General features: G+C 46.7%; 1 protein-coding gene across 3 annotated transcripts; it reads right to left on the bottom strand.

Annotated features, from left to right (window-relative positions):
* On the bottom strand, window positions 1-21,294 carry UPF3B (UPF3B regulator of nonsense mediated mRNA decay). Of its 3 annotated transcripts, XM_004614453.2 has the most exons (11): window positions 20,999-21,294; window positions 20,074-20,180; window positions 19,794-19,900; window positions 12,295-12,393; window positions 10,699-10,809; window positions 8,298-8,341; window positions 7,546-7,728; window positions 7,089-7,127; window positions 4,669-4,832; window positions 3,831-4,125; window positions 1-1,023 (listed from the first exon to the last, which is right to left on the bottom strand). In XM_004614453.2, the coding sequence occupies exons 1-11, from the start codon at window positions 21,152-21,154 to the stop codon at window positions 874-876; spliced, it is 1,455 nt and encodes a 484-aa protein (XP_004614510.1). In that variant the 5' UTR covers window positions 21,155-21,294; the 3' UTR covers window positions 1-873. The 3 variants fall into 3 exon arrangements, with proteins under 3 accessions (XP_004614510.1, XP_054978104.1, XP_004614511.1); XM_055122129.1 differs by lacking the exon at window positions 12,295-12,393; XM_004614454.2 differs by lacking the exon at window positions 7,089-7,127 and having other exon boundaries at window positions 20,999-21,287.
* Between the last annotated feature and the right edge of the window lie 5,950 nt (window positions 21,295-27,244).

A 27,244-nucleotide genomic window follows, 5' to 3' on the forward strand; every position in this document is an offset into this window, starting at 1 on the left:
TCAAGAACACACATGTAACTTTATTCTCAATAAACTGTCAACAAACAGAGATGTAACTTTATTCTCTGAAGCTATTAGCAACAATGCAAAACAGAGGAAGACGGAAAGTTGCTATTTAACAGGAACAAACATTGATGCAGCTTTCCTTCCTGGAGAGAGGATGCTCAGATTATGAGACCTAAGATAAAACAAAGACTGGATTGTCAAGAATCAAGCAAAGGCGAGACTGGAAAAGAAACTTGCATAGGGCAAAAAAAAAAAAACCAACGTGTTTAACAATATTCTTGCCACTAAGCTCGCAGAAGCAAACCAAAAACACCTAGAACTAACCCTGAAGCGTGCGGATCAGGACGTGATACGACTACATTTTTGGCATAAGCCCCTCACTGTACTTGGACTACAATTACATGCTCGTTGCATTTGCACTACACCGTAAACAGCGATCACCACGACTCTCTAACTAGACCTGACGGTGACTTCGAAGTGACTCGGCTCCACGCAAAGTGGATGAACCAAAAACTTTTTTGATGGTGGAACCAGCTGATTCGCGTCTCAGGTCCCGCCTGAATGAAGTCCTCCCGTGACCTTCCCTGCCTGCGCACGGCACTGCCTGGCCGCACCCCTCGTCTTTGTCGGACACTGAAAAATTAGTCTGTAGGAACTGCATAAACAAGAAAATGGAACTTCCCATCTGAACCTGCGATCTGGTTCCTGCTTTGCGCAAAACGTACTCCTCTGCAGTGTACCCCACCAGCACAGCGGACCCCCTTTCTCGCTCGCTCTCTCTATTCCTTTGCCCTGAAGGCACTTCTGGATTGCTGAACACGTGCTCTTTGGCTGCCTCAACAGGACACCTAAGGCCATTTGAACTCATCACTCCTCTCCTCCTTCTTTTCTATGGCTAATACCACTTTCCTGCTTTTTGTCTACTCCTGCATCTCCGGGCTTGTTGCCTTCCTCGGGAGGAAGAAGACGGTTGCGGCTTCGAGCTCCTGGCTGGTACAGCTGCATGGCAGGGCGATCCTGGAAGACAGGGAGACGGGTTCCGGTGACAACATTGCTCCTGCGTGTCCACGGGGGACCTGCAGAGCCCGGAATTCAAGGCTGCTACACTCCCCGACGCAACACAGACCCAAGCAAACACACGCAAGTCTACTTGGTGCCAATGGTGCTTGCTTCCTTTACCCTATCGCCAAAGAACAGCAACCACCATAGCTCAGAGGATACTCCTGGCTATGTGCTCACAAGTGACCCTGACAGTGCTGAGGGCAACATATGTGGTACTGGGGATCAAATAGGGGTCAGACACATGCAAGACAAGTGTCTTTTTGGGGGGTCATATCTGGCGATACACAGGGGTTACTCCTGGCTCTGCACTCAGGAATCACCCCTGACGGTGCTCAGGGGACCATATGGGATGCTGGGAATCGAACCTGGGTCAGCTGCGTGCAAGGCCAACGCCCTACCTGCTGTGCTATTGCTCCAGCCCAAGGCAAATGTCTTAACTGCTGTACTAGTTCTCTGGCTCTTTATGAGTATTTTACATGGCTAGGGTGCATTTCTTTTTTTTTTTTTGGGTCACACCCGGCGATGCACAGGGGTTACTCCTGGCTCATGCACTCAGGAATTACTCCTGGCGGTGCTCAGGGGACCATATGGGATGCTGGGAATCGAACCTGGGTCAGCTGCGTGCAAGGCCAACGCCCTACCTGCTGTGCTATTGCTCCAGCCCAAGGCAAATGTCTTAACTGCTGTACTAGTTCTCTGGCTCTTTATGAGTATTTTACATGGCTAGGGTGCATTTCTTTTTTTTTTTTTTGGGTCACACCCGGCGATGCACAGGGGTTACTCCTGGCTCATGCACTCAGGAATTACTCCTGGCGGTGCTCGGGGGACCATATGGGATGCTGGGATTCGAACCCGGGTCGGCCGCGCCCGGTAGGCAAACGCCCTACCCGCTGTGCTATCGCTCCAGCCCCTAGGGTGCATTTCTTTGCGAGGATGGGTGTGGTGGGATTTGGCCATTACCTGGCTATGCTCAGAGCTTACTCTTGACTCTGTGTTCAGGGATCAAACCTGGAGGAGGGTTGATCAGCTAAGTGTAAGGCAAGTGTCTTAACCCTTAGACTATCTCTTCTGCTCACAGGGTGCAGTTTTGATAAATCAACTGGTTGATTTTTTTTCCTTTTTTGGGTCACACCTGGCAATACACAGGGGTCACTCCTGGCTCATGCACTCAGGAATTACCCCTGGTGGTGCTCAGGGGACTATATGGGATGCTGGGAATCGAACCCGGGTCGGCCGCGTGCAAGGCAAATGCCCTACCCTCTGTGCTATCGCTCCAGCCCCAACTGGTCGATTTTCTTAACCACCTCAAGATAATATGCATTGGCTTAAATTTAGGTTTTAGAAACTAGTTGCCAACTCTTCCTCTCCCACCAGTACAATGGCCTTTCAAACTCCCATACAAAGATTTTAGGAATAAAAATAAGTTTTAAAAAAGCAAAGTTATTTTAATGAGATGCTCTTTTTTGGTGAGATCTCTACTCCCTCATTTTCTCAATAAAACCCTTTTGCTTCACTTAAAAGTTTCATTTTGAAAATTCTATCATCCAGGGACGAGGGGATGGCTCAAAAGCAGTCAACCATATGCGAAGCCCTGAGTTTGATCCCTGGCACCAAATGATACCCTTTCCCAGAAATGCTGGGTATGACCCCATTAAAAAATTCTACTTTGGAGGAGTCAGAGAGGTAGTACAGTGGATAAGGTGCTTGCCTCTCATGTGGCCAAACCGGATCAATCCTCAGCACCCAATATGGTCTCCCTGAACACTGCTAGGAAGGGTTTCTGAGTACAGAGCCAGGAGTAACCATTGAACATCTCTGGGTGGGGCCCGAAAAACACCAAAAGAGCTGAAGTACAGTGGGTAGAGGCCGTTTGTGCCCTGAGCAAGGTCGAACCAAGTTTGATTCCCAGCACCTTATACGGTCCACTGAGCCCGCCAGTAGTGATCCCTGAGCACACAGCCAGGAGTAAGTCCTGAACACTACTAGATGTGGCTCAAAAAACAAAAAACAGTCTACTTTGGAACTGGAGACATCATATAGCAGGCATGGCATTGGCCTTGCACATGGCAGACCAGGTTTGATCCCCAGTACCACTCCTGGTCCCCTGAAGCCACCAGGAGTGATTCCTGAGTGCAGAGTCAACAGTAAGCTCTGAGCACTACCAGGTGTTGCCCAAAAACCAGGAAAAAAATTCTATTTGGGGGCTGCGGAGAGTATACAGGGCTTAAGGGACATGCCTTGCAGGCAGTTGACACCATCTATCCCCCAGCATCCCTTATATCTCCTGAGCACTGCCAGGAATCACGGCTGAGCAGAGAGCCAGGAATAGCCCCTGGTGTGGCCCAACCCACCTTCACCCTCATAAAAACCAACTCTGGTGGTGGGGGTGGTAAAGTACATTAACTTACTACAGCAAAACTGTACACAGGGGCTGGAGCAATAGTACAGCGGGTAGGGCGTTTGCCTTGCACGCGGCCAACCCGGGTTCGATTCCCAGCATCCCATATGGTCCCCTGAGCACCGCCAGGAGTAATTCGTGAGTGCAGAGCCAGGAGTAACCCCTGTGCATCGCCGGGTGTGATCCAAAAAGCAAAAAAAAAAAAAAAAAACCTGTACACATTAACACCTGTCACCGTGTTCCCAAAGTGGTAAGTAAACACTAAAATGCTACCATCCTCAAGAAGTGTCACGTTTTTTGCACGACCCCAACCACCACCAGCAAAAGCCTCATGAAAATAAGCATGTGTGACAAGCCGCGGCACCTTGTTTCTTATGCGATCTCTCTTAACCACTTCCTCTTTCTTCTCCGCTTTGTCTCCGCTGCCCATTGGTTCTGCTGTTTCCGGCTTCTTCGCTTTGGCCCCCAGAGCTTCCTTCTCTTTCTTGATCTCCTCTTCCTTCCTTTTAAAAGCCAAGGCCTTCTCCTTCTCGTAGCGCTCCTTCTGCCGGCGCCGCTCCTCATCCAGCCGCCTCAGGCGTTCCCGCTCGCGGAGGATGCGCTCCTGGTCGCGCTCATAATCCCGATCGCGGTACTCTCGGCCAAAGTCTTCCTCGAATCTGCGCGAGAAGCACACCTGAGCCGGGGCCCTCAGAGAGACATCTCACTGGGGGCCCGTGTGTTGCCTGCACCAGCCGTGGCCCTCGGCCCCACACTTCCCGGGCACGGCTGCAAAGCCAACACAACCCAAACCAGACGAGCACTTTCCAAAGCACTCTCAGGACCCTTCCGACCCAGTGCTTATACCCTAGACGATGTGAACCCCGTCACCCCATTGCCACCCACCCATTATAAAACCACCTCAGGGGCTGGAGAGAGAGTCACGGCAGCGAGAGGAACTGGCTTTGTACGTGGCTGACCTGGGTTCAATCCCCAGAGCCCCGCCAGGAGCGATCCCGGAGCACAGAGCCGGGAGTCTGTCCCGAGCACTGCCCTAAAACAAACAAAAAAGCCCCCCGCTTATCTGCATTCCAGGAAGAACAGAGGCGCTGCCCCTGGTTCTGGGCTCAGGAGGGATAGCTATCCGGGCACAGGCGCAAAACCTGCATCTAGGAACAAAAGAGACTGGAAGTGAATCTACCCGAGAGTCCTCGACCACAAACCTCTTAGGCTTTTCATCTTTAAACTCAAGCTCTGGGCGTTTGGACATGGTACAAACAGGCCCGCTAGCTCTTTCGTCACTCAGGTTCTCCTTATCCAATTTCTTGGCCTTCTCTCTTTTCTCCAGTTGTTCTTTGTCATCTCCTTTCTCCGGCTTCTTCAGCAGCTTAAAGAGAAGACATAGATTGTTACATGGAAAGGTGGTGACACTGTCACAGCCACCCTACTTGCTTCTAGCCAAGAAGGCTGAGGCTCCAGAAGGTCCCCATCGCTGTAGGAATGCTTCGACTCTCAGGTGAATGAGTGCATCAGAGCGAGTAGTTTAGTGGAAAGGATGCGCTAGCGGTGTAAGTGGTACCCACGCAAGCGAAGCGGTTCTGTCACCATCGCAATAGGATCAACTCCTTTGGCTTCAAGCAGGTCAACTGTGAAGTGGGCCCCTGCAGGCTTGCATGGAGCAGACCACCCTGGTGATCTGGCTTGCCAGGAAAAAAAACACACCGATTTCAAAGGTGAGGCAGAGCACGACTGTGCCTCAATTTTGGGGGGGGCAGGACTTGTATTGACGAACAGCTTGATCACCAAAGGAGAGATCCATTGCAAGAACAGCTCTGCCTTGCCCCCGAGAGTAACATGCTGACAGTATGATTGTCATGGATGAAGAACAAGAATTATATGGCGTTGGAAAGGCCCAATACAGTATCAAACAGAGCAGGGAGGGCCTGTAGATAATATTTGGGTTTGGGGGCGACACCCGGTGATGCTCAGGGGTTACTCCTGGCTCTGTACTAAGGAACTACGCCTGATGGTGCTCCGGGGACCATATAGGATGCCGGGAATCGAACCCAGGTCAGCCGCATACCAGGTAAGGCAAGTGCCTTACCCGCCGTACTATCTCTCAGCCCCCCATATATTATTTTACTGCGTAAAATCTGTACTCGATGCCACAGCTCTGACCACAGGCACTTGGAAGATTGTTTTTCTGGAGAGCTTTTGAGCCACACCTGACTGGTGCTCAGGGCTTACTCTTAATAAGGCTGGGGGGGGGTTCTTAGGAAGACATATGTGGTGCCTGGGATTGAATTGGCATGGGGTGTGTGCAAGGCCTTCACCCCTGTACTCTCTTCAGGCCAGAACCGGCACTACCCCAAAACACCAGGGGTTGCTCAAGCCCCAGGGGTCCCTCAGTTCAAGGCATCTACTTCCATGGCTGCAAATCACCCTAGAATATTTCCCTTAGGACTCAAGAGCAATTCTGTGGCTAAGGTGGGCTCGGCCAAGTCTGGGGGGCGGGTGCAGGCATCAGACAGAGGTTCATCTCGGGGGGAAGGCCACAGGCAAAGAAAGCACAGCAAAGAAGCCAGCAGGGGGTGGGGGGCGGGTGGGGGTGCTGCGACATGCGGAGCAGCACCATGGCAGAGGGGAGAAAGGAGGAGGGCTGAGCCAAGGCAGTGCATGCAGGTGTCACGGGCCATGCTCTTATGTCTAACAAACATCTCGGACCGAAGCCATGATGTCCATTATGCCAATAAGAACATGGACGAAAGGTCTCCAGTCGGACTGGCTCTACCTGCTGCCGTGCTGAGAGGAGTGACAAGTCAGTTGCACCGTGGAAGGACAGCGAGATTGCTAGAAGGAACGAAGAGGGGAGCCTCCCCACCCCGCCACCACGCCCCACCCCTCTCCTCATCCATCGCGAGTGCCCTCCACCACTCCCGGTGCCCCACAGAGCTTGGGTGACCAGGCGCATCACAGCGTCTAGGGGATTTCGAGGCAGCCCTGGGAGAGCCTGTCACCAGCCTCAAGAGATTGGGTGTCCCACTGTCGCAGGAAGGCCAAGCTTCCAGGACCTGGGGGTGGTGGGGACATGGAGAGGCACGAGGCCGCCCCGAGTCCCACCGTCCAGAGAAAAGTGGCCAGGCTGGGCTCTGTGTCCCAGGGGCTCCCCTCTTCCTGCGTGCCGTACAGCCAGGAGAAGCCCAGCTCGAGGCAGGGGAACAAGGGCCTTGTGTGGGACGGGCAGGCGCAGAAGGCAGGGGTCTGAGCCCTCCCTACGGCCCACCCTCCCACAAGAGTACTGCTTTTAAGAGGCACACGGGAAGTGAGGGGGTCACTGAGAGTTGGGCATCTTCAGACTATGTATATTTGCACGCATCTCTACGGGTTGCTTTCGACAGACGGGTCTACATACATAGTCGAAGCTTCTGGGTACACAGCGGAGCATTAGGGGGTCCCCTGGGCCTTCCCCTTCCAGGTGGAATATGTAAAATGACTCAGCTCTGAAGACAGCTCAGAACGAGCCTGCAGGGCTGCTCTTACAATGGGGACATAGGCTATCACCACCACCGAAAAGGACTTAGGTGCTAAGACCTGTGTGTGCGACACGGTACTAGATGCACTGTATCATGGACTTGGTCCTTACATTTTTCTGATTCACAGCTTGTAACAGAAACCTGTGTACCTGAAGACAGTGGAAAACAAACAGATGAGGCAACTTTACGTATCAAACACATGAGGGGAACAACACAAGAAGCTGAATAAAACCCACAATTCATGCCAGCCAGCCCAATGGCCCGATTTACAGAAAACAGAGGAAAGTAATATCCCTCCCCCACCAAAAAAAAAATCAGAATCCAAAATGCACAAGAACCCAAATGACAGAGGACTGCAGCCAAGAAATGCAAGGCCAATGACATAGTCCTTTGAAATTATATCTTAAAGGGGGGAAATACCATTAAGGATGACAGGAGACCTTTCTTATTTACTTTCCCACCCCATCGCCCACAAAAAGACAAAAACCCAAAGCCTCCATGTACACCAATATAAGACACACGCACATGTAAACCACACAGACACATGCAGTTCGGTTATCTGCACACCTTAATCTTTGGTTCTTCCTTTATCTTCTCCTTCTCTGGAATTCTCTCGATCTTCTTGAGCTTTTCTATATCCTTCCGTTTGCGTTTCTCCTCTTCTTTCCACTTACGTCTCTCTTCCTCCCGGAGCCTCTTACGCTCTATCTCTCGCCTCCGCCGCTCTTCCCTTTTTTCTTCTCTCATTCTCTATAAAGACACATCAACCCACGCTTTCAAACAGAAGTGTCAGGAATTCATCCCAAGGGCAAGTGCAGTGAGCCCTTAACTTACTGGGCCATCACGCTTTCCTACCAAGCAGCTTTCTACCGCCTTCCCTGCCCCTCCCCCCAACCCCATTTGTAATAGGAGAGCAATCAGGATCAGGGCATTGGAGGACCAGTGTCTAGCTGGTACCTTGTTCTATGAACAGATCACGGCATTGGAGGACCAGTGTCTAGCTGGTATCTTGTTCTATGAACAGCAAAGTGTCTACTCTCTATTTTAACATTACAACGGATTTCAGTATTTTGGAGAGGTTCTCATAACATTACATTAAGACTGTGTCTGAAGACACCTAAGGATTTGGGGTTTGCACAGTGAATCCTGGATGCAGCAATCAGAGTGAAGGAGAGGGCCAGAAAAGGAAGCCAGAGCTCTGAAGCATAGTGATAAGAAAAATGACCCTTTACTCCGAGAGTATCCCGATGCTCTAAAGGGGTTGGCAGAATGGGAACCAATAAAATGTAGGGAGAGAGCTATAAAATCAAAAGGTTTACCTGCTTGTTTTTCAGGAAGCTCAAAAGTGGGGTTGTCCTTTTAGCTACACAAACGTAAACAGATTATTAATACTTAGCAGCCCCTAGAAAGGATTTCATTTTTCTGACATTCCTACCAAACACCCAGGATCTGAAAGTGAGACCCCATTCCAAAGAAAGTTTGCCACAACATTATCAGAAAGTTTTACAGTACTCTACTTTCATTCTGTAGAATTAAAATGCTAAAAAAGAATCAATGGCTGGAGAAGTAAGTAGCACAGTGGACAGGGTGCTTGCGTTGCACATGGCAGACCCAGGTCTATCCCTGGCACGCCATGTGGTCCCCCAACCCATCCACGAGTGATCCCTGAGCACAGGGGCAAGAGTAAGCCCTGAGTACCACAGGATGTGGCCCGAAAATCACCATCCCCCTATAAAAAAACAGCCCTAGACAATATTTAAATAAATTTCCCTTGTGAGAATTAAATTCAAAGGACATTCTCTTGTTTTATTGCTGGCAGGAAAGATTTGTTCAACTGGATAAAAATGGGGGAAAGTGACTAAGTTATATACTCTTGACTCCAAATTCCACTGAAGGGAATTTAGTCTAAAAAACTAGAGAGTGGGGCTAGAGCGCTAGCACAGCGGGTAGGGCGTTTGCCTTGCATGCAGCCAACCAGGGTTTGATTACCAGCATCCCATATCGTCCCGTAAGCACTGCCAGGAGTGGTTCCTGAGTGCAGAGCCAGGAATAACACCTGTGCATTGCCGGGTGTGACCCAAAAAGAAAAAAAAACTGATCAGAGATGAGCTTATATTGTACTTCTACTAAAGGAAACAAAGGTTGAGAAGAATTGATTTTTCAGTTTTTTTCCGGAGAGGTTATTTTCTTTGGGGGTGGGGGGGAATTTGGTGATGCTCAGGGCTTACTCCTGGCTCTGCACTCCTGGCAAAACTTGGGGAACCATATGGGATGTGGGGGATATTGAAGTGGGATCGGCTGCATGCAGGGCAAGTGCCCTACTCACCGTACAATCCCTGTGTCCCTCTTATTTTTCAATATTCTGACAGTGATCTAGCCTTGTACCTAGCTTTTTAAAATGTTTTTCTTTTTATGGTGCTGGGGAGCAAACCCAAGAGTATACACATCTATCCAGAGACCCACACATAACCAGCCCCTATAGCTAGCAGTATCTTTTTCGGTTTTCAGACCATACCAGGCTGTACCAGGGTTTACTCTTTGCTCTGTGTTCAGGGATCATTTCTGGAGGGGATCGGGGTGCCGAATGTGGTACCAGAGATTGATGAACATGCAAGGCAAACATCTACTCACTACAGTATCTCTCTGGCTTTTGTAGTTAGCTTTTTCTTTGCTTTGTTTGTTTTTGGTTTTTTGGGCCACACCCAGTGATGCTCAAGAGTTACTCCCGGCTCTGTGCTCAAGGGTCATTCCTGGCAATGATCAGGGGAACCCTACGGGATGCTGGAGATAAAACCTGGTTCAGCTGCATGCAAAGTAAGTGCTGTACCAACTCTACTACCGCTCTGGTCTCTGTAGTTATTTTTTCAACACATCCTTTCTTTGGATCCTGGGTCTAAAACTATGCTTATCTTTAGAGCTATGTCTAAAACTCTGTGGCTTTTTATTTCATTTTTGGTTCACACCCAGCGTTGCTCAGGGGTTACTCCTGGCTCTGCATTCAGGAATTACTCCTGGCGGTGCTTGGGGGACCATATGGGATGCTGGGGATTGAACAGGTCTGCCATGTGCATGGCAAACGCTCTACTCGCCATGCTATCACTCCGGCCCCTAGAGCTATATCTAGTCTGAGTGAGTATAATTTACCCTAAAACCTGTAACCAATAGCCAATCTAAAAGTTTTCAATTTGGCAGAATGAATTTCTTCTTTTTGTTTCAGATCAAAAATGTTTTAAGAAATACAAGCTGCTTCTTATTCAAATGGGCTCAGGGATCATCAAAGGCTGACCAATGTCTAATGATCCCTGATCACTCTTCACATTTCTTATACTTAGATTATATTTGAGGGACACCAAGCTGAGCACAGAATTTTTCTCCAGCCTACCAATCCCTTTTCTCAATCCTATGAAACAGGTATTATCATCTACATTTTGTTTGGTTTTGGTTTTTGGACTACACCCAGCAGTGCTCAGGGCTCACTCCTGGCATTGCTCAGGGAACCATATGCAGTGCTATGGATGGAACTGGGGTCGGCTGTATGCAGAGTAAGCACCTTCACCCATTGTACTATCTTCAGCCTATTTGGTATGCTTCAGCGAAGAAATGGTTTTAGAGAAATCAGTGCCATCCCCAGGGTTACACCGCTAGCAAGTGACGGAAGTAGGAATCAAACATTCCTCCTGATGAAAAAGCCATAGACCCTCATTCCGTCTGTCTACTTACCTATTAATTCTCTATTTTTGGCTTCAATTTCCTCTAGCAGAGTCTCCGGAGTAGAAGTCATCTTCTCATTATCTGCTGCATAGGTCTCCAAAAATTTTCTATATTCTGGGTCTAAAGAATGGTTTGATTCAACAAAGAATAGAGTAGGTCTTTTAGCAAAACTAGGCACTATTGTGCCAAAGATGTAGTACGCAAAGAAGGTACTGTTCTTCATGGAAGACTGAAAACAAACCCAGTCATGCCCCCAATATAGCCTAGGAATTTAGGGGTCACTTATTCTCTAAACTCTAATTCAAGACACCCACTAAGAGAACTGGATATAACATGGGAAACCTGCACAGTTTAACAGACCCTTTAGGGATATTATATAGTTTGCCTTTAAAAGTCAATATCCTAATCCAGAGTTGCACTTAGGGAGAAATGGTTATAGCCATAGACCTTCAGTATTATACAGAACATGGGAGTGCTTCTTATTTAGTGGAATCTCACTTTACGTAAATGCAGCAAATGAAAATCACATGGAGGTTCCCAAAAGAAACATTTTGGGAGGAGCTGGAGTGATAGTACAGTGGGTAGGGTGTTTGCCTTGCATCTGGCTGACTTGGGTTCAATCCCCAGCATCCCTGAGCACCACCAGCAGTGCTGAGGCAGGAGTAACTCCTGAGCATTGCCGGGTGTGACATAAAAAGAAAAAAAAAACAACAACAACCATTTCGGGAAACTATATGCTAAACATGGCACCAGAGGTGATGGCAATCTGAACCATTCTTGTTTCGATATTTGAAAGTATTATGCCTCGTTGGGCAATGGCCCATTATTGGCCCTTCCAGGCCTAACTCAACAAGATTAGAATCAACAAGCAACCAAAGGGTGTTGTGTCCTTTCTGTTTTCTTTATGAAATAAATACCCATTGGTAACAGGCATTAGATATTCTGAAATAGCAATCTCATAAAGTATATAAACATAAAGTATGTAAGAGTTAAACAACCAAAAAAAAGCCTACAGAAATTTCAAAAACTGGATCCAGTTTACAATAAGTGGCTATTATTCCAGTTTTTCAGTTCTTTTATTTCAGTTAGGCATTACTAGAGATGCAGTTAACTGCATAAGCAAAGTTTGAAAGTCAGCCTAGCGATTTAGCTCCTTTATTATTAAATTACTCAAGCGTAGAATTTTTCCCATCACATCTCCATGATTAATCTTGTTATATAAAAGTGGAAACTCATGGCAAATAATAATAAAATGGGTAAGAAGCCTGAGGGAGTTGTACTTGGTAAAGGCTGGCTCACCACCTTCGTCCATTGTCCTCTAATCAACTAACCTAAGAGGATTTTCTACTTAATAATAGTCAATAATACACTGCTTAAAGGGGGTGGGGGGAGGAATTAAAGGCCACTAGCCAGCGACAGTGGAATCTCTACAGAGAACCCATTTCCTTTTGATTAAAGCCAAACTACCCACCCATGAATTACATTTCTTAGTAACCCTATTCTGGATGCTTTCTTATGGAAATGACTGACATCCAAAGAATTCTCAGAAAGGTTCCATTTGTACACCCATGGCAGGAGCATTACATAACTAGGGCTATACTGTACCATCATCGATAGTCCCAACTTTGGTATCTCTTTTCTTAGTCTTCTTTTTTGCAGCTTTTTGAAAAGGTGCAAATTCTACTATAGCAGGATATTCCTGACCTGTTTAGAAAAAAATACCACTTTGCTATAACAAAGAAAATATGAAAAATGGACACAAGAGTAAACCCACTGCTTTATAGGCCTTCTTTGACTGTTGTCATCTGAACAGTAACTCCCACGGGCATCAGTGTAGGGGACGAATCACAGGGGATACAAACAAAATCAACTTGCTACTCAAGGAGCCCCAAACGAAGGCTCGAATATGCTGCAGAGAAGTCAAATGTTCATTTACATTCACCTTCTGAGGCGTGAGATTTGGAAAATGTGGGGGAAATAAGCCACAAACTCTAATTTTCCTGTAGAAAATACACCCGGGGGGGCAGAAACAGTAGAGCAAGCAGCTAAGGTTGGCCCCACACACACCAACCTGGGTTTGCTTCCTCACCCCGTATGGTTCCTTGGCCCGGCCAGGAGTGATTCCTACACACAGAGCCTGGAGTAAACCTTGAGCACCGCAGGGTGTGGGCCCCAAACCACAAAACATACATCATTTTGGGAAGGAAAAGAGATGAACTGCAAGTAGTATAAGGACAGCACTGTGGGGGCTCTGAGCCCCTTCATGGTGAAGATGCAGTAAAACTTTATACAACAAAACCATAAATATCATTACGGATACACTGCCTTCATGAATAAATCTTAAATTTTAATTAAAAAATGAATGTGTATGTGTGTTCTGATTGGAAAATAATATCTGTAATTTTTATCCATATTACTGAAACGTGGTTAATTTACTTGATATCTTTTCTCTTTCAATGCTGAGGATAGAAGATGGTGGGTAAGGGAGTGGAGAGAGGGGGGCGGGGGAAGGAGGAGGAAGAAGAGAAAGAGTGAGAGTGAGAGGTTGAGAGAGAAACTGAGATAGAGTGAGGTATACTCGGTATCTTTTAAAATGTTCTCATCACAAGAAAAAATGTAACTCATGATGGATGTTATCTATATTTATTGTGGGTAGTATTTCTCAACAGAGATAGCAAATTATCATGGGGACATCTGAAACTAGTGTAATGTTGTATGTCAACTCTATCTCAACAAAGGAAAATTAAAAAAAAACTTTAAAAGTCAAATTAAAGAGAGCTCTAAAAACAACAAAAAACCCCCTTGGGGCTGCACACGGCAAACCCGGGTTCAATCCTAAGCATCCCATATGATCTGTCAAGCACTGCCAACAGTGATCCCTGAGCACAGAGCGATAACTAAGCACTGATCATCGCCAGCTGTGAACCCAAAACCAAAAGAAAGAAAAATTAGATTATGTAACAGATAATTTAATATACCAAAAATACTGAACAGTAAATTTGATAAAAGATAATTTTATGATATGTGAATTGTATCTCAATGCAAGTATTTACGGGGCCGGAGTGATAGCACATTTGGGTAGGGTGATTGCCTTGCATGCGGCCGGCCTGGATTCGATACCCAGCATCCCATATGGTCCCCTGAGCACCGGCAGGAGTAATTCCTGAGTGCAGAGCTACGAGTAACCCCTGAGAATCACTGGGTGTGACCAATAGCCCCAAAAGAAAGTATTTAAAATGTTTCAGGGAGCCAGAGAGATAATACAAGGCTTAAGAGACTTGCCTTGCATATAATCAACCCCAGTTTGACTCCAAACATTACAAAGGGTTCCCCAGGAACAGCCAGGAGTGACCCATGAACATAGAGCTAGCTACAAACCCTGGGAACTGATGGGTGTGCCCTACCAAAAAGATATGTATACAATATAAGAGCATTTTCTGCTTCTTGTATCATAACCTGAGATATATACTCTCTCCTTACAACTTTTTTTGTAAATAGAACTATTTTATTTCACACACAAAATATTCTAGAACATCAAAAGTACAGGCAACAAAAGTAAAAGCAGACATATATAACTATCAAAATTGAAAAAAATTATTTGCCCCCAGGGAAAGAGTGGTTGCTATTTATGGAAACCAAAGAAACAAGTATTGGTGATGACATGGAGAAACTAGAATTCTAGGGCATAACTGGATGGAATGTAAACTCAGGTAACAGTGAAAACAGGAAGTAAAATAGGTTATTTAAGTTCAAATTTGACAGTATGATATTCTGATATGGGAGGGGGGATCTCCAAACTAGTTTTCATTTTTGGTTTTGGGACCATATGCAGTGGTACTCAGGAGTTACTCATGATTGTGCATTCAGGAATCACTCCTGGCACGGGACCATATGGGACACCAGGGATTGAACCCAGCGCAAGACTAGCACCTTATCCCCTGTACTTCCGGTCCCCAAACTAGTTTTCTTTATTATATATACATCAGAATCTCTCTTTCCCGCTCCCATTTCTCTAAGCAATTTTCTTTTAAAAAAATTAGTAAGGGGGCTAGAGCGATAGCACAGCGGGTAGAGCATTTGCCTTGCACGCAGCCAAGCCAGGTTCAATTCCCAGCATCCCATATGGTCCCCTGAGCACCATAAGGGGTAATTCCTGAGTGCAGAGCCAGGAGTAACCCCTTTGCATCACCAGGTGTGACCCAAAAAGCAAAAAAAATTACATATGGGGCTGGAGGGTAGGGTTCTTGCACACAGCAGACCTGATTAAGTCACTGGCACCCCTTGGGGCTGGAGCACTAGTACAGCGGGTAGGGTGTTTGCCTTGCATGCGGCCAACCCGGGTTCGATTCCCAGCATCCCATATGGTTACCCCGAGCACCACCAGGAGTATTTCCAGAGTGCAGAGCCAGGAGTAACCCCTGTGCATTGCTGGGTGTGACCCAAAGACCAAAAAAAATATCACTGGCACCACATATGATGCCCAGAATCTGCCAGGAGTGATCCCTATGTGCACAGCTAGGAGTAAGCCCTGAGCATCACAGGCTGTGGTTCCAAAACCAAAGTAAATAATAAATAAAAAGTATATGATTAAGCAATTAGGCTTGGGGTAAGTATTCAAAAATGAAAGGAAGGGCCAGAGAGGTAATACAGTGGATAAAGAACTTGTCTTGCATATGGTCAAACTGGGTTTGATCCCTGGAACCTCATATGATCTCCGCAGCCCTAGTAAAAGTAATTAGCAGCGATAATTACAGCGGCAGTCAGGAGGAAGCCCTGACCACTGCTAGGTCTGGCCTGAAAACAAACCAAAAAAGTAAAAGCAGAGAATGAAACCAAGGTATATAACTAAGAACACAGCAAACTCATTCACAATTGCCAAGAGGGGGAAACAATGCCAATGGATAACAACAAATAGATAAAATATGGTTCAGCCATACAAAGGAATATTACTCAGCCTTAAAAAAAAGAAATTTCTGTTTGCTTTTTGTTTTGAGGTCACACCCAGTGGTGCTCAGGGATCAATCCTTGTAGTGCTTGGGGCACCATACGTGGTGCCAGGGACTGAACGAGAGTTGCCATGTTCAGGACAAATGCCTTAATGCTCCCGTCCTAGTTTTCCAGTCCCCACAGGAAAAAGGAAATTCTGACAGGGGTGACAAACTAGATGAACCTTGAGATCATTCTACTAAATTAAAGGAGCCAATCACAAAAGACACATGTAAATACAAAATACACTTACATGAGGGCCCTAGGATGCTAAAGCTTATAGAATGATATTCACAGGGGAGCCCAAGTGATAGTACATTGGTTGGCGCTTGCCTTGCACATGGTTTGATCTCCGGCATCCCATATGGTCCCCTGAGCACCGCCAGTAGTTCCTGAGTGCAGAGTCAGATGTAACCCCTGTGCATCATAGGGTGTGGCCCCCAAACAAAAATTAGACAGTTACCCAAGACTGATGAGGCTATGAGGGAAAGGGCAGATATTTAAATGACTCTTGAATTAGTCATGCAAGATGAACATTTCCGCAGAGGGGCTGGAGAGAGTGCAGGAGGGAAGGCACTTGCCCTGCAAGTGGCCATAATGGCTGCGAGTCTGGTTTGAATCCCGGCTAACACATATGGCACTAGGTGTGGCCCCGCCCCCGTTACACCCCCTCCCCCAATTCTGCAGAATGGTGGCACAATCCTATAGAAATGTTGACACTCCTGAACTAGACATTTAAAAATGGTTAAGATCACAGAGCAGCGTGGGGTGGGATAGAAGCTTGTGGTTTGGCTCAGTGGCAAAGAATATGCCATTCCTGTCTGAGACCAGCATTCGATCCCTGGCACTGCACAAAAGAAAAATACACACATTTTATATTATGTATCTTTCCCCACAATTTTGTTTTTGGTTTACGGGTTCCACCTGGCACTCCTCAGCGCTTACTCCTAACTTTGTGCTCAGGGATCACGCCTGGTGGGCTTGAGGGAGCTCACAGAATGCTGGGGATCGAATCCAGGCCAGCTGCATGCAAGGCCAGTGCCTTACTCACTAGACTGTAACTCCAACCCTACAATTTTGAAAAGTTGGAAGAGAGGAGTGGAGTGATAACACAGCGGGGAGGGCGTTTGCCTTGCAAGTGCCTGACCCAGGTTCGATTCCCAGCATCCCATATGGTCATCTGAGCACAGACAGGAGCGATTCCTGAGTGCAGAACCAGGAGTAACCCCTGTGCATCGCCGGATGTGACCCAAAAACAAAGTGGAAAGAGAATGAGGTAGTATATGTGGATGAACCTTGAAAACATTATGCTGAGAGAAAGAAATCAGTTACTAATGGCCACATAATACATGACAGTTTATATGAAACTGTGCAGACTAAGGAAATCTACAGGTAGCAACTTAGTGATCGCCAGGGGTTAAGGGAGGAAGAGCTGTGTGTGCCTGCTCAGGGATAGGATATTATTTGTTTGTTTGGGGGCCACACCCAGCAGTGCTCAGGTCTTACTCTTGGCGCTGCGTGTAGGGGACCAGATGAGGGGACTGAACCTGGGTTTGCGTGTGCAAGGCAAATGTTCTACCTGCTGTACTATATAGCGCCAGCCCCACGGACAGAGGATTCTTTCTGCAGTGATGAATCCATTCTGCAATTACCTAGGGGTAATGGCCAATGAATACACTGAAAACCACTTGGTTGGCTACTTGAAGAGAATTCATTTTATGGGAGGTGAGTTACAGCTCAACTCTTCTTACAAAACCCAAACTACAGGCAAAAAAAAAGTGATAAAAATATCCTTGCTCTTTCAAGTCTGTGTTCTCCATTTACTTACTATCTATCTTATTTCACTTATCTGTATGCAGATATCGTAGCACTGTCACCCTGTTGTTCACTTATTTGCTCGAGCAGGCACCAGTAACGTCTCCATTGTGAGATTTGTTACTGTTTTTGGCATATCGAATATGCCACAGGGAGCTTGCCAGGCTCTGCCGTGAGGGCAGGACACTCTCAGTAGCTTGCCGGGCTCTCCAAGAGGGACGAAGGAATCGAACCCGGGTCGGCCGCGTGCAAGGCAAACACCCTACCCGCTGTGCTATCGCTCCAGTCCATATACAGATATATATTTATATAATAATAAAATATAATTATATTTTATATTAGTGAATACCACTGTTGTTCCATTGTTCATCGATTTGCTCGAGTGGGCACCAGTAAGACATAAAACATATATATATATATACATATATATATATGTATATACACACACATATATATGTTTTATGTCTTACTGGTGCCCACTCGAGATATATATATATATATATGTATATATATATATCAGATCCCTGATAGCAAACTTTTTTTTTTAAGTCAAAAGGAAAATTCACTAGAGAAAAAAAAATCAACCCTTAGATCACAGGCATGCAGGCCTATGTCAGAAGGAAGTGCCTAGAATCGGCCAGAGACATCACAATGCATCACAAAACTATGACATCAACAGGATATCAAAAAAGGTCACGGAGACAACCTAATTTCTGGAAATCTTGGTGAATGCTCAAATTCGCTTTACAGCTGACCCCCTGAGAAGAAATGTAAGTCAGACCGAAACAATGTGGAAAATCAACTAGAAACAGAAGCAGGGACCCGACTGAAGTAATCTGACTACCTGGCTAAGGAGTATGAACTTTTTTCCACAACTGGTTCTTAAATCACTGGTTTCCAAAAGATTCCTTTCATAATATTGTAACAGGCTGAGCTATTTGGAAATGGGGTAAATAGATAATCCTGTTAGCTGAGAAGATGTGGTTACTAAGCATTAGGCGGTGAGGACAGAAACTGTGAAAGTTTTAGTAAGTATAAGTGAACAAGTTAGTCACAAAAGAAATTAGTAACATGCATCCCTTATAGAAATGTTCAAAAAGAGAGAGAGAAAAGAGATAAAGTTAACTGCAACTTGGATTGCGAAGTTAAGTTGCTAGGACCTCATTGCTCGCCATGACAATAAAACTGGAGCAGAGAAGTGTCTAGCCTGGGGGAGATTAATAAAATTGGACAAACACAAAGGCAGTCTTTCCATTGTTATTGGCATTTTCCCTGACAAAGAATTTAGTTTTATTAACTGCGGGGGGGGGGGGGGGAAACACCAATCAGGGGCCGGAGTGCTAATATAGCAGGTAAGGCACTTGCCTTGCATGAAGCCAACCTGGGTTTGATCACACCCCATGTGGTCCCCTGAACCCTGCCAGGAGTGATCCTTGAGCAAAGAGCCAGGAGAAAGCACCAAGCTTTACAGGGTGTGGGGAAAAAAGCACACAAAACAAAACAAACCCCCCCCCCCCAAAACCAAAAAATAAAATCATTTCCTGTTTTTTTTTTAAGTCAAAAGGAAAATTGCAAATGGATGGCAGCTTAGTCACTGTCTGGTTAAATGTTGCAAGCACAGAGAATAAGTGGAGTTAAGGCCGCTTTTTTCCTTATTCAGAAACCAGTGAAAACACAGTGGGATAGCGCAGAGTTGAGTGTCTTCATAATACAGAAGAGTGAGGATGAAAGTACTCCAATTGGAAACGATTGCCTTCAAGGATGTGAATTAAATAATACTGGCCTTTGGAACAAGATGATAAGTAAATATTTAAAACAGGCCATACCCATTTCAAGAGTCATGTGTCGGGGCTGGAGTGATAGTACAGCCAGAAAGGCACTCGCCTGGCAAATGGCTGACCCATGTTCTACCCCCAGCACCCCACATGGTCCCAGAAGCCGGCCAGGGTGATCCCTGAGCTCAGAGCCAGGAGTCAGCCCTCAGTCAAGTATCTGTATGACTGCTGAAATTAGTAAACAATCAACAGATCACCTAATCCCAGGGTAAAAAGATTTGTCCTGAGAGAAAGCAATGGCAATTTAATTCAGTTGGGTAACTACAGATAAAACAGGTTAATAAAAATACCAAAGTGCTGTGCAATTGATATATAAATTACAATTGATCAAATGTGAAAAGCTCTTTAAATAAGACTCTATTTGATTACCCAGCACTTTCGGAAAGCTACAAAGTCATTCTACACAGAAATACACAGAGTGTCTTAAACATATAAAGGACAAACTCCCCTATGGGTATAAAGACTCACCTTTATTGTCAAGGAATACATAACCATCAAAGCGATCCCTGAACAAAATAATGTCCTCTTGGTTCCTAAAGTTGATGTATGCTCTCGAATACATATGAGGATACAAACTGCAGAAGAGGAAAAACAATAATGTAAATGTGCCTGCCAGTGTCTGGTTCAATTACCAGTGAGCACATTTACGAAACAGGCTTAAAAATCCGAGGCAAAGATGACCAGTATCAAAATGGCAGAATTAACTTTCTTCAGCCATCCCCTCCCTTGTCTGATTTACTTATTTTACCTAGTATCATTAGAGAAAAACTCAAAATAATCATGGTCAGGCAGAGGCTGAAGATGTTCCAGAAGCTGCTCCTTGGTCAAAGTGGGAGGTAATCTGCGTATGACCACCTTAAGAAATGAACAAGGAAAACAATATTACTGCACATGAATTTCACGAACACCTGACTTCCCACCGCTGAAGAAAGACGGACTTGAAGACGGGAGGTCCACTTATAAAAAGCCGAGAACTGAAAACGGTTTCGATCAAAGCCAGTCTCAGGTCCTATTCATCCAAAGGTCGGCAGTTTCCCAGGTCTGCGCATCATTCTCTGTCGTCCATTTTTTTTAACAGATGTCTCGGCAAGAAATTAACGGACAATCCTGGGATTTATTATTCCCCCCCCCCACATGCAACATATGCTACAACAAAAATCCTCCCTCATTCAACACCAAGAATTACAAATTCAAAGGCGTACCAAAAAGTCACTCTCGGCTCCACGAATAGGACGAACCCCATCTGGCCCCTGAGACCCGTCCCCGCCCCCCGCAGCCGCCCACCTGTCCCCCGCCAACTGCCATCGCCCACGATCCCCACCCTCGGCCGCCCATTCATTACTCCGCAATTCTCCCCCAAGTCACTGCTTTTCGGTCTCTCTTTTCGGAACGATCGTTTTTTTTTTATTTTTCCGCTGGCATCTTCCAGCTCGGAAGCGTCCCAGCTGGGAATCCCCCCATCCCAGCGGGGAAGCCCTCCCACTCCCGCCTCGCTCCCCCCCACCGGGGGGCTGAGCCGGAAAAGGGTCCCCCACCGTAACGGGCCAGTGGCGAAGCCGGGGAGATAAGATTTCATTCAAGGGAGCAAATGCTGCGGGAGAGCGGCAGGGCAGGAGGGCCGCCCCGTTCCCACCCCGTCCCGCCCTCTCCCGGAACCAGCGCCGGTCACGCACCTTGCTCAGCGCCTCTTTCTTCTCCTTGCTCCGATCCTGCTTATCATCCCCCTTGCCGCAGTCCGCCGACGCCCCGGCGACGCCGCTCGCGGCCCCCTGGGGAGTCAGGAGGGTCACTCGCTTCTCCTTGGGCCTATAATCCCGATCCTCCTTCATGGCCACGGCGCCGCGGCTCCGAGCGCCGGCTCGGCCCCCGAGCCGTTACGCCGCCGAAGCCCTGCCGCTCTCGCTCAGTTCCCGTCAGAACTCCGCCCCCCCCACAAAGGGCTAGTTCGTTAAAACTGGGGCCCGCGTGCCATTGGGCCCCGCCGGGATCTCGCGAGACTTCGGGGCACAACCGTGAAAAGGTTTTAACACCTGGTCCCGTCGGCCCCGCCTTCCGGAATTCCCACGCCGCCCAATCCCCTTGAGGCCCAGACTCCCTCGGGGCTTGGACCCCGCCCACTCCGGGCCGCTCCGCCATCTTGAGGGGGCGGGCTCGCCGCAGACTACGAATCCCGGCATGCAAAGCGGTGCCCACCGGGCGCGTGCTGCAGCTGTCGGTGTCTGAGTCCCTATTTGTAAGGCAATTTGATGCTTTCGTTCATGGGAGTGTCGCCTGACGACTTCTGGGGGCAGTACCTCGTTTCATTGGGCTCAGATGAACCCCGTGTTATCCAGAGTTTGCCTCACCTGGGGACGACGTGCTTTTGGTCGTTGGTTCCAAAGTGTGTTTTTAGAAGCTTTAAATCTCCTTTTCTTGGACCTGAAGAGATAGTCTAAGGCGCTTCTGACCCGGGTTCCATCGCATCCCATATGGTCCCCTGAGCACCGCCAGGACTGAATCCTGAGTGCAGAGCCCGGAGCACCGCCGAGTGTGGCCCCTTCAAAAAACAAATCCTGCTTTTCTTTACGCTATTAAGAATTCACAAGACCGGGGCTGGAGTGATAGCACAGCGGGTAGGGCGTTTGCCTTGCACGCGGCCGACCCGGGTTCGAATCCCAGCATCCCATATGGTCCCCTGAGCACCGCCAGGGGTGATTCCTGAGTGCATGAGCCAGGAGTGACCCCTGTGCATCGCCGGGTGTGACCCAAAAAGAAAAAAAAAAAGAATTCACAAGACGCACAAGACACTGTTAAAGAAATAGTATGAACAAACGATGAGATCTATCTTGCATTGCTTTCTTATGTTATTGTTGTTTTGTCGTTATTATTATTATTATTATTATTATTATTATTATTATTATTATTATTATTATTATTATTTTGGTTTTGGAACCGCAGCTGGAAGTGCTCGTGCGGGCCGGTTCTTGAGATGTGCAAGGCAGATACTTAACCTCTGTACTATTTTTCCATCTCTCTCACTTGTTTTATTTATTTTATTTTATTTTTTCTTTCCGGGTCACACCCGGCCATGCACAGGGGTAACTCCTGGCTCTGCATTCAGGAATTACCCCCAGCGGGGCTCAGGGGACCAAGTAGGATGCTGGGAATCAAACCCAGGTCTGTGCGTGCAAGGCAAACGCCCTACCCGCTGTGCTATTGTTCCAGCCCTTCTCTCACTTGTTTTAAAGCAAAAGGTTTCTGGCGGTATTAATGCAACAGGATCGTTAAGGGCTACCAGAGCCAGAGATGTTGCCCTTTAAAAGAAAAAAAGAACTGCTCAACGTATCCAGACATTGAACCAAGTAAGGACTCAAACGGCAGAGCACGAGCTTTGCATGGAAGAGCCCGGGGTTTTCTGGCACTGCATGATAATGCAAGCACCGTGGAGAGCAACCTCCACACATGTAGCAGGGGAGCGCCTCACGTGTACCTTGCCCCCAAAGAAGACTCCAACACAGTTGCTGTACAATCTCCTTTGTACCAAATTCTAGGAAAAGGTAAAGCTAAAACAATAGAAAACTGACTGCTGTGGGATATAGGGTTGATTGCGGAGCTAATGCAGACTTCTTTTTTTAGTGAAAATGAAGCATGATAATGTTTTTCTGAAGCAAGATAGTTTTTATTGAAAGATACTTAGGAAGATGTTACGGGGAGAAGGAAAGGAATTCATGTTCCAGAGTGAATATGAATTTAAATGAGTAAGCAAAGGTGCATAGAAAGATATGTGTTCAAGGAAAAATACAGGCTTGAAATAGTAACCCTGGGGAACTTTTTGAACTGATGAAAATGTTTGTATCAAGTAGAGAGTATGGGGGAAGTTGTCTGCCACAAAGGCAGGGGAAGGGTTGGGAGGGGGGTCTACTGGGGATTTTGGTGGTGGAACATGTGCACTGGTGAAGGGATGGGTGTTAGATGATTGTATGACCGAAGCTCAAACATGAAAGCTTTGTAACTATCTCACGGTGAGTCAATAAAAAGGGGGGAAAATTTTTAAAAAAGAAAATGTTTGTGTCATAGCTTTGGTTGCGTTTTTCAGCCATCACACATTTCTGTTATTGCACCCTTAGAATTGACCTGTTTTTATTTGGGGGGCTTAGGGCCCTAGGAAGTGTTCTCAGGGGTTACTCCTGACTCTGCACTTAGGAATTACTCCTGATGGTGCTCAGGGGACCACATGGTATTCTGGCCCTTGAAACCTGGGTCCTCCGAGTCCAAGACCAGTGCCCTAAATGCTGTACTATCTCTCCAACTCCCAGTTTTTCTTTATGCAAATTGTACTTAAGTAAAGATCAACTCCCCAGAGTTAAAACCAAATGCAAACTTTGGGACCTGGAATGTTGTTCAAGAGATAGCAAACACGCCTGGCATATTCCAGACCCTGGATTCTAGTCTACCAACTGTATGGCCCCCAGCATCCATGAATGTGGTCCCCACAAAGATAAAAAAAAATTGCAGAGCTTGGTAGCATTGTCCCAAATGATAGAGTGCATTTTATCCACTTTAAGATACTGATTCAAAGACCAACATTACAGAGAAAGAAAAATGCTACTCGTTGTACAGCATTATCAGTCTTACGATGCATCCTGATTTCAGGAGAGTTAGAATGTGAAAAAGTATGTCTTGAATCAATTGAGTAAGTGTACATAATTAATTGTATCATATACAATTCAGGAAAAAGGAAGAGGAATGGGAGAGAAGAGTAGATGATAAGTTCGTGGGCTACAGACTTGAAGCAAGTTTATGCAACAGAAGCCCAAAGTGAAAAACTGCCGAAGGGCCGAGATCTGTTATGCTAACTCATAAGCTACAGAGAGTGAGAGGCACTTGCCATGCACAAAGGCAGCCTGAGTTCCATTCCCGGCACCATTTAGATTCCTCAAGCCCCACCAGGAGTGATCCCTGAACACAGAGCCAGGAGGAAGCCTTGAGTACCTCTCCAGGATTGATTCCTGAGCACAGAGAAAGGAGTAAACCCTGAACACTGGGGTGTAGCCCAAGAAATGCCCCCAAATAAATTAGAACCCTTTCCTTGACAGATAACAAAGCATCAGCAAACACGACTATAAAATACTTGTTTGGATTTTTAAAAAATATTTAAATGTTTAGAGGCTGGAGCGACAGCACAGCGAGTAGGGTGTTTGTCTTGCATGCAGCTGACCCGGGTTCGATTCCTCCATTCCTCTAGGAGAGCCTGGCAAGCTACCGAGAGTATCTCGCCCGCACGGCAGAGCCTGGCAAGCTACCCGTGTCGTATTCCATATGCCAAAAACAGTAACAACAAATTTCACAATGGAGACGTTACTGGTGCCCGCTCGAGCAAATCGATGAGCAACGGAATGACAGTGACAGTGACAGACTTAAATGTTTTAATATTTTAAAGGTTGGGGGCCAATACTGGTGGCAAAGACAGACAAAATTCTCACCTGCCCTTCATTGTTCATGCTGCTTTTTATGTTCTATTGCCTCATGTCTATTAACTCCTTTTACAAATAAAACTACCTATGGAAATTAGGTAGGGGCTGTGGGGTATTTCACCCAGCATCATAAAAAACTATAATGCTAACATCTAGGGGCTGGAGTGATAGTGCAGGGGTAGGGAATTGGCCTTGCATGCATTGATGCATTGACTGGCTTCTATCCCTGGCACCTCATACGGTCCTCCTGAGCCCACTGAGAGTGTCTCTCAGCCCAGTGCCAGAAATCAGCGCTAAGCTCTGCCGGGTGTGGCTGCAAAGCAAAAAAAATCTAACAGCCAGTGCAAGATCAAAGTAACTCTGTTTTCAGTGCTGTTGTCAGTTTTGTTTTGGGCAGCCAGGCACATTTGGCAGTGCTCAGGCTCTACTCCTGGCTTCGGAGCTCAGAGGTTTTCCTGGCAGTGCTTGGGGAGACCATCTGAAACCGTGGATTGAACCTGGGCAAAGTGCGTGCTCCAGTCCTTGGAGTCATCTCTCCAGCCATGTGTTCATGGTTCATTGTTTTTAGTTAATTTATATCCAGACCACCTCTGAAATGACCCAAATTCTAAACACACAGTGATGAAAGGAACTGAACACTGTAAACTCCAATCCAAGGCTGGAGAGCTAGTACAGGAGTAAGGCACTTCCCTTGCATGTGGCCGACCAGAGTTTGATCCCCAGCCCCCTAATGGGTATCCCCCAAACCCCCCAAAATAATGTATTTTTCTGAATCACTGTGAGATAAAATTACAAAGCTTTCATGATTAAGTTTCAGTTATACAATGATCAAACACCCATCCCTCCACCAGGGTACATTTTCTGCCACCAATGTCCCTTGTATCCCTCCTGCCACCCCCACCCCAGCCCACCCCTGCCTCTGTGGCAGGAACCCTCCTTCTCACTCTCTCTCTACTTTTGCGCATCATAGTTTGCAATTCAGATACTGAGAGGACATCGTGTTTGGTCCTTTGTCTATTTTCAGCACACATCTCTCATCCCGAGTGGTCCCTCCAACGACCATTGACTTAGTGGTCCCTTCTCCATCCCAACTGCCTTCTCCCCGACCACATGAGGCAGGCTTCCAAACCGTGGAGTGATCCTTCTGGCCCTTGTCTCTATTGTCCTTGGGTGTTAATCTCATATTATGTTATATTCTAAAAATTAATATTTTTAAATTGAAAATGTAAAAGGGACCAGAGAGATAGTACAGCAGGTAAGGTATTTTGTTTGATCCCTGGCATCCCATATGTTCCCCAGTCTCCAGGAGTGATCCCTGAGCATAGAGCCAGGAGGAAACCCTGAGCATTGTGGGGTGTGGCCCGCAAAGAAAAATAAATAAAATCCAAACCAATATTGTACAGTAGTGTTTGCTGATGCTGTTATCTGTCAAGGTCATTTACTGTATAGTTATTTACTTGGCGGGGGGGGGGGGTTGGTTTGGATCACACCTCCTCTGTGTTCAGGGCTTATTTCTGACTCTGTTCTCAGGAATCACTCCTGTCAGGGTTTCAGGGGACCCTATGTGGTGCTGTGGATTGAACCAGGGGTGGCTGCATACAAGGCAATTACTTTAAGCCCTGTACTCTCTCTAGCCCAATATTTAATTATTTTTTTCTTTAAATATTTTTTGTTTTGTTTTTGTTTTGGGGCCACTCCTGGCAGTGCTTAGGGCTTACTCCTGGCCCGGCATTTAAGAGTCACTCCTGGAAGGCTCAGGGGACCATGTGGTGTGCCAGGGATCAAATCTGGGCCGGCCATATTAAGGCTAGTGCCCTACCTTCTGTACTATGGCTCTGACCCCAATCATTTTTAATTTTAGTTATTTCTTTTTTTTCTTTTCCTTTTGTTGATTTTGCACACACTCCCCCTGGTACAATCCCCTGCACAGCATGGTTCCCCAAGCACTGCCAGAAGCATCTTTCAAGCAACTCCAGCAGCAACTCTAGAGCATTAAGCTGGGAGTAGCCTTTGAACACCCCTGAATATGGCCCCCAAAGCAAAATAAACTAGAAAAAAATATTTTCTTCTGTTTCCTAGATTGCCTTTTCACTCCGTTGATTTTTTTTTACTTTTTGGGTCACCCCTGGTGGTGCTCAGGGGTTACTCCTGGCTCTACACTCAGGATACATTCCTGGTGGTACTCGGGGGACCATATAGGATGCTGGGAATTGAACCCGGGTCGGCCACGTGCAAGGCAAATGCCCTACCCGCTCTACTATCACTCTAGTCCCTGTTGATCACTTTTTAAAAATTGTTTGGGTTATACCTGGCTATGCTCAGGGATTGCTCCTAGCTCTGCACTCAGGAATTACTCCTGGTAGTTCTTGGGGGACCATATGGGATGCCAGGGATTGAGCAGGGCTCAGCCACAGGCAAAGCAAATGCCCTCCCCCCTGTACTGTTGCTTCGGCCCCTGATGGTTTT

The sequence above is a fragment of the Sorex araneus genome, chromosome X, assembly GCF_027595985.1.
Source record: "Sorex araneus isolate mSorAra2 chromosome X, mSorAra2.pri, whole genome shotgun sequence".
Taxonomy (NCBI): Eukaryota; Metazoa; Chordata; class Mammalia; order Eulipotyphla; family Soricidae; genus Sorex; species Sorex araneus.